Source organism: Neophocaena asiaeorientalis, unplaced genomic scaffold, assembly GCF_003031525.2.
Source record: "Neophocaena asiaeorientalis asiaeorientalis breed wild unplaced genomic scaffold, Neophocaena_asiaeorientalis_V1.1 scaffold332, whole genome shotgun sequence".
In the NCBI taxonomy this organism is placed as follows: domain Eukaryota; kingdom Metazoa; phylum Chordata; class Mammalia; order Artiodactyla; family Phocoenidae; genus Neophocaena; species Neophocaena asiaeorientalis.
This window is the reverse complement of record NW_020173111.1, coordinates 6,535,671-6,548,928: the sequence shown is the minus strand read 5'-3', so window position 1 is coordinate 6,548,928 and position 13,258 is coordinate 6,535,671. Positions and strand designations below refer to the sequence as shown.

Here is a 13,258-nt window from a genome sequence, read left to right as displayed (position 1 = left end):
GGTGTGAGCAACATGTCAGAGATCAAGTTTGGGGCTGCCATGGCCACAAGTTTGGTTACACAGAGGAAGAATTGAGCAATTAGGTAAATACAATGAAGATAATGGGAGTCAGGCTTCTAACTACCAGAGAAAGGAGTTACAAACATGGGAAGGTGGACAGCTAGAAGAAATGCTGGCTTTGGATCGGAACGGGAGGTAACAGTGTGAACTCATTTTTTAATACAATGTAATACAGATACAAAAGAGGTATAAATATGTGTGTGTATGTATTTCCTAAATGTATATGCTGAGAGGTCCTAGAAGCAATAATACCTAAGTAGCAATAAGCACACCTAGAGGCCAGATAAATAGTACTATGCATTAAACGGAGCCAGCCAGTCCTTAGAGAAATTGCTGGCTCCATGGCTGCAACTGAGAAAATTCAAGCGGCAAGCCTAAAACATCTAGCTATGCTAGGAAGTTAAGGACTCAAAAAATGATGAGGATATGTCAGAAGAACACAGGAACTAGCTTTAAGCAGCTCCTACTAGCGAAGTCCAGAATAATTCAAATAAATAACAAATCATAACCCACTAAGGAAAATAAGAACACCGTTCTAAAGTAAACAAAACAAACAGGTGAATAGGGAAAGCTCTACCCTACTGTACAATGCCAACTAATAAATCTAGAAGAAACAATGAAGTGAGAAATGTCACCATTTGGCATCTTTCATAATATAATATCTGATTCAGGTAAAATCATTAATGGAAGCTAAAACACAAAAGTTTGATGGAAACAGGATATTACAAAGTTGCAAAGTACCTCCCCACAAAATACTAATTAGTATAACTTATTAATTGTAAGGCCAAAAAATCTGGCAGACAGCATCTTAACAAAGTGATAAAAGTTAAACATTATCAGCAATGGGACAAATCAACCTCGTGTTTTTCCTAATATGCACTAAAAAGAACACAGCATCACTTGGGTGGTACTAGAGCCCCCAAATGCGTAAAACACAAGAAAATATGAGGCAAGCCCTTACTGAGGGACATTCCACAAAGTAAGCAGCCAGTACTCTTCAAAAATGCCAACATGGTGAACGACAAGGAAAAACTGAGGAACTATTCCAGATTGAAGGAGACTAAAAAGGCAATTAAATGCAATGCCAAGATCTGGGATTAGATCCTGGACCTGTAAACAACATTATTGGGAAAATCAGCAAAATCTGAATGAGTTTTGTAGATTAAATGGTAATATTCAATCAATGTTAATTTCCTGATTTTGAAAGCTGTACTTTGGTTATGTAGGAGAGTATTCTTGCATTCCCATTCTACTTATAATTACATCCAAAACTTTTGACATCATTCAACTCTCCAGCCTCAACTCAGAATATTCACTACACATTCTAGGCACTAAAATGCTATGCTCTCTCCTGGCTCAGGGCTTTCACCCATTTTTTTCCCCCATACCTGGAAATTTTCCCATCACAATTTCCCCTTTTTCTTGTCCTCATTCATTCACTCATTCAACAAACATATACTACAAGTTTACTATGCACCAAACACAGTTCTAGGATATAGGAATTCAGCAGAACATAAGCATTTAAAAATTTGCACCCTTGTAAAGCTTACTTTTTGAGTGGGACACAACACAAGATAAAGTAAAAATGTAGTAAAGTAGATAGTGCTAAGTGCAGTGGCACTTAAAGAAGTGAGAGAAATAAGGTATGTGTATGGGGTGAGGTGAGAAGGCTGTAGTTTTTTCAGATAACATGGTCATTTGACTACATAAAAGTAAAAAATAAAAAATTTTGAAACATCCTGGGGGCTTCCCTGGTGGTGCAGTGGTTAAGAATCCACCTGCCAATGCAGGGGACATGGGTTCAAGCCCTGGTCCGGAAAGATCCCACATGCCGCAGAGCAACTAAGCCCATGTGCCACAACTACTGAGCCTGCACTCTAGAGCCCACGAGCCACAACTACTGAGCCCATGTGCCACAACTACTGAGCACATGTGCCACAACTACTGAAGCCCGTGCGCCTAGAGCCCGCGCTCCACAACAAGACAAGCCACTGCAACAAAGAGTAGCCCCCGCTTGCCACAACTGGAGAAAGCCCATGCGCAGCAACGAAGACCCAAGGCAGCCAAAAGTAAATAAATAAAATACATAAAAAATTTTTTAACAATCATGAATAATAGAGAGGGCATGAAGGAAGTGATGGGATGTGAGGGAAAAGCATTACCAGTCAAGGGAAGAGCAAGTGCCAAAAAGCTGAGACCAGAGTATGCCTGAAAAGATCTCTGCCATGATTAGGAGGCATATGGCCAGAGAGTGAGCACTGGAGAAAATCGTGGGACATTAAATCAAGGAAGTAATGATGCCTGGAGTGCAACTTGTAAGACTTTTGGCTTCTACTATAGAGTAAGAGGAGGAAGCATCCAGAGGGTTTGGACAAGAGTAACACGAGCTAATCCATTTTCAGAGTCACCCTGGTTGCTATGTAGAAAACTGACTTGCAGGTGTGCCAGGGCATAAGTACAGACAAGTCAGAAAGCTACTGCAGTAATCCAGTAAACAGATGATCCACGGTGGTGGCAGAAATGATAGAGGCACTCAATCTCACTCCTTTTCTAAATTAGTTCCCCTCTCCATTTATAATCTTAGGCCCCTGAATTTTTCCTTCACAGAACTTACCACAGTTGGTAATATATTTATTTGCAGGACTTTGTTTAATGTCTTTTCTCTCAAAGGACTGTAACAGAAACTGGGTCTATTTGCTCAGTTTCATTGCTAGCTCCAAACAAATGAATCAGTAAAATGCAAAGTTTTTAAAAGGCAACTTTTTTTAATCTCTGAAAAGTAAAACCTGAGATTCTCTGTTTTGGTAATAAACAGGAGCTACCAAAGAACGTGTCCATAAGGAGAGACTAGCAAGTACCAAGACCCTGAGGCAACAATGTGCAAGGAGGCCGACAGGGCTATAGGGCGGGGACTGGCACACTTTTTCTGAAAAGGGCTATTCTAGGCTTTGCCAAAAAAGAGGCAAAATCAAGGATAAAATGTAGGTTTGTTATAACAAGAAAGAAAACTCCTGCCCTGCCCTGGGCGCTTTTTACCTGGGTTGGGCCATCTGAGATGGTGGGTACACTAAGTACACAGCTATCTAATTGCCATTAGCTGGAGACTTCTCTGAGGGAAGAGGATCCAGTCTGGTGTTAAGAAGCCCAGGGGAGGGAGGTGAGTAGTGGCGAATACAGTCTGTTTCACTCTCTGCCCCAGTGACACTCAAATATCAGCACGCCCTTCTCTCCTGCCAGAGAGTCTAGCCATCTCAAACTTGGGCGGCTGGTACAGCTGGCAGGAGAGAGGGCAATTTGCTGAGTCACCAAGTTCCGGTGTGAGATTACACCATTCACTGCCAAGCCACTGCCAAGCAGAAAACCCAACGTGTAGGGCACCTGAGCAAGCCCTGGGCAGCAGTGAGGCACGGCTACTGGCCAGAGAAGCAAACACTTGGAATAAAGGGGAGGATGGGGCAGAGGGGAGCACCCCAGCTAACTCTCCAAGGCTCACAATGCTAGAGTGGTGCCCTGGACCATACAAAAACAGGCAGCTGGGCAGGCCTCTGCTCTACAGACAGCAAGGAAGGAAGTAGGAGGAGATGAAGCTACTTGCTCTGCAAGTGAATCAGGAAAAAAAAGAAAGGCTAAAGAGAATGTACTAAAATTTTATACCTACCCTATTTACTCCAAAGCTTTTTGGGGTCAACTCTGAAAACGTATGTGGGGTAACAGCACATGTATATCCTACATTTAAATGACTAGGAAGATACGCGATGGAATCTTCAAAGTAAAATAGCTGTCTTAAGACAGGTTATATAATATGAAATATAAGTATGAAAAAATGAAATATAAGTACTGTACAACACTCATTGGAAATCAATAATATCTGACTTCATAATATGGAGTAAACTCCAACAAAGAGACCAACTAATGCTTTTCAAAAGAAAATAGCCATTGCTAACTGCAGGTACCACAGGGAAAATGCTGTTCCTACAGTACGAAGTACAGTAAGCTATCCTTTCAATATAATTCCACCACATACGACCCCTCATAGTTCAGCCTAATTCTCAGCTATCAAAGCTCTCTAAAGACGGAACAAGAGCAGCACAAGAGCAGAACAAGAGAATCTACCACACCCCTCTCTTTATCATTTAAATATGCTTTACTCAATCAGCAGATTCTATCCCAGGGTATACCTCTAACAAATTAGAGCTAGGCTGCAAGTTTTCCACAAGTGGGGAGAGAGAAAGCCAGTATGCTACACCAGAGTACTGGTGTAGCAAAAAAAAAAAAAAGAATCTGTACCGTTAAAGATTTTATTTTAAAAATAAGTAAAAAAAAAAAATTAACTATAAAATCCTAAACATAAAAAGGTAAGTCAGACAACCCTGAGTTTGAATCCCAATGCCACCAACTCTTAGCTGTGTGACTGCATGCAAGTTACTCCTCAACCTCTCTAAACCCTTCCTAAAGTGAGGGCAAAACCTCATTTAATTTAAGCATGAGGGACAAATGATACAATATATACTCAAAGCTTAAAATATTGCCTGGACACACTGCACATGTTGGAAAAACGGTAGCTACAGATTCTTATTTTACAACTATTCATAAGTGTTTTACATGTTCTCCAGTATTTCATAAAACTCAATCACTTTAGAGCACATATCTAAGAACTCAACGTTTAAAATCTCATGGGGAAATAAAAAGGAAATGAATATATTTCTTTTAATATACCAGTGATAGGTACAGGACAAATTCCCATTAGAAATTCTAGTTTTAAAGTTTTTTTTAAGGGGAAGCTGTGAAGACTGAGAACAACCAATCTACGTTAGGCAAAGTGATACTGCAACGCAAATTCACGTAACCCATCCAGCTCCAGCCAGTACTGAGGGCTGGGCAACTCCCAGCCCACCAACCAGAGACAGAAACAAGAGAGCTGGGCCAGATATTGATCAAAGTTAACAGATGCCTCCTGAACCTTATTTTCACACTTCTTTCTTTGCCCAATTTACCTCATGAAGAATCACTAATGAAGCACTACTGCAGCAGAGTATGGCAGAAAGTAAATAGTCAGGGAGTCAAGAAGTCAAGATCTTAGTCTAACTCTACCACAAAGCTAGCTGCGTGGCTTAAACCTCCTGTGTGCAGAAGATTCTGAGAGAAGATTCTCTCTAGGGTTACAAAGAGTGAAGAAAATCCTGACAAGCTATTTTATTTATTAAACATTAGAAAAGTCAGAACACAGAAAAGCAGAGATTTAAAATTTTCCTTTAAATTTTCAAGTTTATTCATTTATGCACAATAAAATTACTGAGCCAATTTAAGGTCTGGCTACTACAGATACTCCTTGAGACCAAGGGTCAGGTATTATATATCTTTATATTCCCCACACTGTTTTATTAACAAATTGTAGCAACGTCATTAGGACTAATATTATCTCAATATCTTAAGCAACAATCAGAATGTAAGCAACAGCTTGAGAAGTAAAATGGAGCAGCAATATTTTCTTTCTTGATCTGTAAAACACTAATGCTGGGATAAAATTTCAGAAATTATGAAACTAATTCCATCACCTTTATTTTACAAATGAAAAAGATACTACCATAATGCAGCAAACTAAGTATTAACCCACAAAAAAGTGACACACAGCTATTTAGAAATTTTACAAAATCCATATAAAGGACTCTTGAGTTAAAGAAAACTAAAATTACAAACTATTAAAAAATGTCAACAAGAATACTATATACCGGGGACTTCCCTGGTGGCACAGTGGTTAAGAATACACCTGCCAATGCAGGGTACCACAGGTTCGAGCCCTGCTCTGGGAAGATACCACATGCCGCGAAGCAACTAAGTCCTTGCGCCACAACTACTGAGCCTATGATCTAGAGCCCACAAGCCACAACTACTGAAGCCTGCATGCCACAACTACTGGGCCTGTGTGCCTAGAGCCAGTGCTCTGCAACAAGAGAAGCCACCGCAATGAGAAGCCCACGCACCGCAACGAAGAGTAGCCCTGCTTGCCTCAACTAGAGAAAGCCCAGGGACAGCAACAAAGGCCCAACGCAGCAAAAAATAAAATAACTAAATTTATTTAAAAAAAAAAAAAGAAAGACACATGCACCCCAATGTTCACTGCAGCACTATTTACAATAGCCAGGACATGGAAGCAACCTAAATATCCATCAACAGAAGAATGGATAAAGAAGATGTGGTAACATATATATATATATATATATATATACACACACACATACACACACACAATGGAATACTACTCAGCCATAAAAAGGAACAAAACTGGGTCATTTGTAGAGACGTGGGTGGACCTAGAGATAGTCATACAGAGTGAAGTTAAGTCGGAAAGAGAAAAACAAACATTGTATATTAATGCATATATGTGCAATCTAAAAAAATGGTATAGATTATCTTATTTGCAAAGCAGAAATAGAGACACAGACATAGAGAACAAACATATGGATACGGGGAGGGGGATGAATTGGGAGATGGGTACTGACATATATACACTATTGATACTATGTATAAAATAGATAACTAATGAGAACCTACTGTATAGCACAGGGAACCCTACTCAATGCTCTGCGGTGACCTGAATGGGAAGGAAATCCAAAAAAGGGAGGATATAAGTATACATATAGCTGATTCGCTTTGCTGTACAGTAGAAACTAACACAACGCTGTAAAGTGACTATACTCTGATAAAAATTTTCTTAAAAATTCCTTTACCTATCCTACCCTTCTATTAGATGTGGACACACATAATGGCCAATAACATATGAGCAGGGTATTCCGGGGCAGCTTCCAGGAAACATCGTGGAGGCTGAGCCCTCTGCCTTCTTTCTCCCTCCCTCCATCCTCCTAAAACTTGGGTATGACTGCTATCTGGACCTTGAGAGCAAAGACTCTAGGTTTTACAGAGCAGCTCACTGGAGGAGCCAGAGCCTGAGCCTGATGAACTTCACAGAACCACTACACCATCCCTAGGCTACCAGAACTACCCATCCACCAACTTTTCACACAGAGTAAAATCATAATTTTTTTTCAATTTATTTTTTGGCTGCATTGGGTCTTCATTGCTGCATGCAGGCTTTCTCTAGTTGCAACGAGTGGGGGCTACTCTTCGTTGTGGTGCACGGGCTTCTCATTGCAGTGGCTTCTCTTGCTGCGGAGCACTGGGCTCTATGCATGCAGGCTTCAGTAGTTGCAGCATATGGGCTCAGTAATTGAGGCACATGGGCCCTAGAGCACACGGGCTTCACTAGTTGCAGCGTGCGGGCTCAGTAGTTGTGGTGCACGGGCTTAGTTGCTCCACAGCATGTGGGATCTTCCCAGACCGGGGATCGAACCCATGTCCCCTGCACTGGCAGGCAGATTCTTAACCACTGAGCCACGAGGGAAGTCCTAAAATCATAATTTAACTCACTGACAATTTGAGATCTACCACACGCAGATGACTTCACCCCTAACACAGCAACATAAATAATATAAAACTAAAACAGATAATATAAAAAACTGCATACATGACTGCTGAGATCCTCAACCTCCATTTCCCCTGACCAAATTTCAGAAAGCTGACAACCAGGCTTTTTCATGGAACGAGACTGGAAGCTTTCTCTCTAAAGAAACTAATCACAACAAAAGACATGGAAGGTGGTATCTGGAACTTCCCCCTCCCCCCCCCAAAAAACCCAGCAGGGTTCCCATCTGATCACCTAGTGTAAAATTCACTATTTACCAAGGCTCTCCTAATCAATTTGTAGTTAAAGTCACTTTACAAATGATGACATTCACTCTTAATATTATAACTCATAAATGTGTATTTTAGGAAATTTTAATAGGTCATCTAGAAGTTAGTAACAATAAAAAAGGCAAGTCACTGAACCTATATGTAGAGCTGTGTATCATTACCAAGCTAGCTTCTCTTCTTTAGGAATTAGATTAAGCCCTCTTTTTTTAAAATTTTATTTAAAAGTTCATTAAGTTTAAAATATGTAAATTAATGTTCAGTTTACACAATTATCCAAATATAATTATTAAAAGTAAGACAATCTGCTTGATTGGATGAACACCCCACAATTGTTTCATTTTTACAGCATGTATACCAAAGGTACTTTTGTACACACCTCCATTTAATAGACTGTACTAATATCTATTAGTTTACCCTAACTCTCCTAGAACAGCAAGAAGTGAAAAAAGCGTAGTTGTTGAACGAATGTGTTAATATGAGGATAATACAGACAACTAAAGAAATAGTTTCAAAGAGACTATCTCCTCAACAGCCCTAGAACCTAGGAACAGTTCTCACATTTACACCTTGGAAAAGACTAAAGGAATGAACAAATGAACAAAGTTTTAAACTTCACAGAACCACTACTCACTATTCTCTCATCTTTTAGTCTCTGAAGACTACACACTCCTTAAGGGCTGAGACCAAACCTAATGTATTCATATGTACATTATACACAACCCATGCTTTTTTAATACTACTAATGAAAAATCGTCACCGAATGCCACTCATGTCTACATAAGAATTGTACTGGAGATTTTTTTTTAGTATGTTAATTCTAAAGAATGGCTAAGGATTCATAGGTTAATTTTTTTTTTTATATTTGTTTCTTTTTTAAATATTTTTAAATTTTCTTTATTTTTGGCTGTGTTGGGTCTTCGTTTCTGTGCGAGGGCTTTCTCCAGTTGTGGCAAGCGGGGGCCACTCTTCATCACGGTGCGCGGGCCTCTCCCCATCGCGGCCTCTCTTGTTGCGGAGCACAGGCTCCAGACGCGCAGGCTCAGTAGTTGTGGCTCACGGGCCTAGCCGCTCCGCGGCATGTGGGATCTTCCCAGACCAGGGCTCGAACCCGTGTCCCCTGCATTAGCAGGCAGACTCTCAACCACTGCGCCACCCGGGAAGCCCCTGGAGATTTTTTTTAAGTATGTTAATTCTAAAGAATGGCTAAGTATTCATAGGTTAATTTTTTTTTTTATATTTGTTTCTTTTTTAAATATTTTTAAATTTTATTTATTTTTGGCTGTGTTGGGTCTTTGTTGCTGCGCGCGGGCTTTCTCTAGTTGCGGCAAGCGGGGGCTACTCTTCGAGTGGGCGCTACTCTTTGCTGTGGTGCACGGGCTTCTTATTGCAGTGGTTTCTCTTGCTGCGGAGCATGGGCTCTAGGTGCATGGGCTTCAGTAGTTGTGGCACGCAGGCTCAGTAGTTGTGGCTCATGGGCTCTAGAGCACAGGCTCTGTAGTTGTGGCGCTTAGCTGCTCCGCGGCATGTGGGATCTTCCCGGACCAGGGCTCGAACCCGTGTCCCCTGCATTGGCAGGCAGATTCTTACCCACTGAACCACCAGGGAAGCCCTAACTTTTTAAAAAGCTTATACTAAGTATCAAGTTAGTGATCTTTGCAACCCAACAGTCTTATCTTTAAAACTGACACCAAGGGGTCATCATCTCTCTAAGCAATCTATTCAGTAGCCTCCTTCTGGAGAACCAGCTCTTCCCCAGTCCATACTAATATTACTTTAATCCATGCTGCATGGAGAAATTAAACCAGCAGAGTGACTCAGACAAGGGCAATTAAATTAGGCCATTTCCCACCATCATACATGGGCACAAGCCAACACAATCAGAGGCCTCCATGGACTTTCGCCAGGGTGTAGGAGAAAAGCACTCTTACCTAAGATCCTAAGTGTTAAGACCACTGTAATTACAGGAGAGCCAAGATCCTGAGTGCTAAGACCACTGTAATTACAGGAGAGCCAGTGGCCATCTCTCCCAATAGAGAAACAAAGCTCTCCTAAGAGGTAATCATCATAGAGGCAGGATGATCTCCTGGAATGCCTAAAGATAAGGAAGCAATATTCCTTGACTTTGCAGTTACTAAGCTAGTTTGACCTGAGCTGCTCCTACCTGCATACTAATACAGCTGTGTTTTTCCTGTGAAACAAGGAGAATATGTTACACATAGGAAATGAGATCATTAACAAGATGGGTGAAATAAATTTTTTTAACTATAAAGTGCTATAAAAATGTTCTGCCATCCTAACTAGAAAGAACTACAAAAGGAACTCTCCTTAAATACAGCCTGAACTCAATAAACATTTGCTAAGATAACAAATTTACTCCAATATCTGCATACCTGTTTGTGAACAAACTGATTAAAAGCAATCTATCTTGAACGTTAATGTCACTCAAGTTTAACTTCAAATAATGGCAGCTCCTAACCTATGGAATTCTCCATTTGTCGTTCAGTTACGATGAACCTAGGAAGATGGCTCATTCCGGTGGACAGGGTAGTACGTAATAAACATGGGTTCCAGTGTTCCAATTCTGCCACTTCCCTGAAGCAACTACGATTACGAAATCCAAACCTGGCCAAGAAAGTTTCGCAGTGATGCAAAAAGTGGGGAAGAGAGGAGTCTCAGAGACCCCCTCCCCCCACCAAAAAGTGAAGAAAACCAGTTCTGGGTAAATGTGGCAAGAGAGATCAGTACGTGGCTGACCGTTCCTCCCAGGTGGCCGACGGCCCGAGCCTCGGTGGACCAAGGGCTAGGGCGGGCAGCTAGGGGAAGCGGGTCGGGTCCCCGGGGCCTTCGAGGCCGCTCCTGCTCAGCAGGAAGGAATGCAGACCACACCTACGCGCCCGGCCACCAGGGGCAGGACGGCCGGCCCGGGCAGTGGGTGTGAAGGAGGGACGCAGGAAGAGAGAAGGAAGCAAGGGGAGCAGCAGGCCGCCGACGGCCTCCCCCCGCCCGGCCCCAGGCCCACCTCAGCAGCGTCTCGAGCGCGCCCTCGTGCTTGTCCAGCGGGCGGCCGAGCGCGGCGCGGCGCAGCTTGCTGAGCTCCTCCGCCGCGCGGCAGTACTGGGCCTGCTCCTCCCCGCCGCTCGGGTACGTCTGCTGGATGAACTTCACCAGCGGCTTGGCCAGGTCCACCTCCGAGGTCTTCTTCAGCTGCACTGAGACGAACGTCGCCATGGCGAGCGCCTCGGCCGCCCTTCGGGCCAAAGACCGCGGGACGGCGACGAAGGCCGAGGCGCGCGGGGTACCGGACGGGCTGACTGACGGGCTGACAGACCTCCGCTCGGCCTGCGCTTCGGGTCTGGCCACTTCCGGGAGCTATCGCGCAGGCGCAGTCGGCGCGCCGCCTCCGGTCACGTGAGGGAGACCGGGCGCCGGCGCTGCTCACCTGGGGCCCCACTCTTCCTGCGCCCAGCCTTACGGCGCCGGCTTTCTCCACAGGCGGAATTTTCTCATTCCTCCGTACTTCCTCGGCAGGTGGGCAGAGTGCTTTCACGTAAAGATAATTCTTCCTGCGCTCTAACAATTTCCCGGGGAAGTGCTCCAGTTACCGCCACGTGCGCGAGTTTGCAGCCACCCGTCCAAGACCTGGCAGCCTCAGGGTTATTGTGACCTATGGTAATTCATTCAGCGGGCTGCTGTGTATGAATACCGTGTGCACAGTGAGCCGAGTAGGCAAGGTCCTGGCTATTGTGCAGTTTAATGTCAGGTAAGGACACAGATACTAAGGTGGACCAAAAAAGTATCTTGGTACAAAAAGCAGGGTGCTTGGCATGTAAGGGTATGAGGGTCCCTCGAAAGAACCTAGTTTAAACAATAATAATTATTAAATAATTAGAGAAGTCTTTTCTGAGGAGGTGAACTTTAAAAGACCTGCAGTTTGAGAAGATGCTTGACATTAGGGGAAGGGAAGAGTGGCCGGGAGAGTAGTGGCTAGGGAGAGCCTCCCAGACCAAGGGGCAACGGCCCTAGGAGGCAAGCACTTCCCATGTTCAGGGAGTGGAAGCAAACAGTGTGGCAAAAACTTAATAAACAAGTAGAGAATGGGATGAAATAAAGTTGGAAGAGTAAACAGGCATCAAATCGTTCAGAACCTTGTAAGCCAAGTTAAAGAATTTGTATTGTAGAATAAATGGAAAGGAGGCTATAAATGCCATTTAAGAAACGATGACATGATACAATTTATCAATACATTTTTAAAAGGCCATCCTGTGCATCAATCTGATGGGATGTCATATGAAGTATACAATATCGTCATCTATGGTCTATTCCAGGCAAAAATGTTTAACTTGAATCTGTCAATTCTTTGCATCTAACACACAATTTATAAAGAAGTACAGGGGATAGAAGAGCAAACTAAATGATACCATGAAAAGTAACCAAACAAATCCAGAAGGTGGAACATTAGGCAGAATAACTGACCCCATCTCTTTAAAAAATTATAGTTATAAAAAAGCCACTGCTCTGTAAAAGAAATTTGAGGGACGTAGAATCTGGATTGAATCCTGATTTGAACAGACCAGCTATGAAATGCGTTTTCAGGACAATTGAAGAACTTTGAACATAGATGGACTGAATATGAGATGAAAATGTATTGCCATGGAAAGGTGGAGATCATTAACTGAAAAGAGCAAGTCACAAAACAGTATGTATGTTACAATATCTCATTTTGATTATAAAATGCACATATGTGTATTTATTTACTATGAAAAAAGATCTAGAAGGATTATACCCTAAGGAATTAGCAGTTGTAATCTTTAGAAGTGGAAATGTCTTATTTTCTTTATTTGTTGCCTATCTTTTTTGTGTAATTTTTTACAGAATATATACTACTTTTGTTACAAAAGTTTATTTGGCCACAGTTTTTTTTAATTTTTAAAAGTTTATTTTAGTTAAAATGTTCCAGGTTAAAATAAATAAAGTAGCCACTCTGGGTGCTATGTAGAGAATGTATTAGAAGAAGGCAAGGTAGAAGCATGGAGCCAAATCATGAAACCATTTCAGAAATCCAGGCAAGGAATCATGAAAGCTAGCATTAGCAGTAGTGAGCCAGACTCCCAGATTTGGGGCCTGAACATCTGAGCTGTCAGTGGAATCATTTACTGACATATTAAAAAAATATAAAAAACTGATGGATAATCCACTGATGGGCCCAGAGGATGGAAAGTGTTTATACCAAGCATTCAAGTGGAGTCATTAAATTGACAATTGGGTATATGAGATTAGAGCTCCAAGAAGAGATCTTGTTTGGGAATCAACAGTCGGCATACAAATTAATTTTAAGCCTCTGGGCCTAGAAAGGAACACAAAGAAATAGAAATAGATCAGAAGCTGTCAGGAAATAGAATATCAGATTATGTGTTTTTTTAAGACAGAAGATAGTATTTTGTAGGTTGGC

At 42.2% G+C, this 13,258-nt stretch overlaps 1 protein-coding gene across 2 annotated transcripts in view; it reads right to left on the bottom strand.

Annotated features, from left to right (window-relative positions):
* Positions 1 to 11,170, bottom strand: part of PDCD6IP (programmed cell death 6 interacting protein) — a 62,403-nt gene extending 51,233 nt beyond the window's left edge. For both annotated transcript variants that reach the window (XM_024743441.1, XM_024743442.1), the window contains exon 1: positions 10,829 to 11,170. In XM_024743441.1, the coding sequence (XP_024599209.1) occupies positions 10,829 to 11,037 (209 nt within the window). In that variant the 5' untranslated portion in view covers positions 11,038 to 11,170. The remainder of the gene's footprint in view (positions 1 to 10,828) is intronic.
* Between the last annotated feature and the right edge of the window lie 2,088 nt (positions 11,171 to 13,258).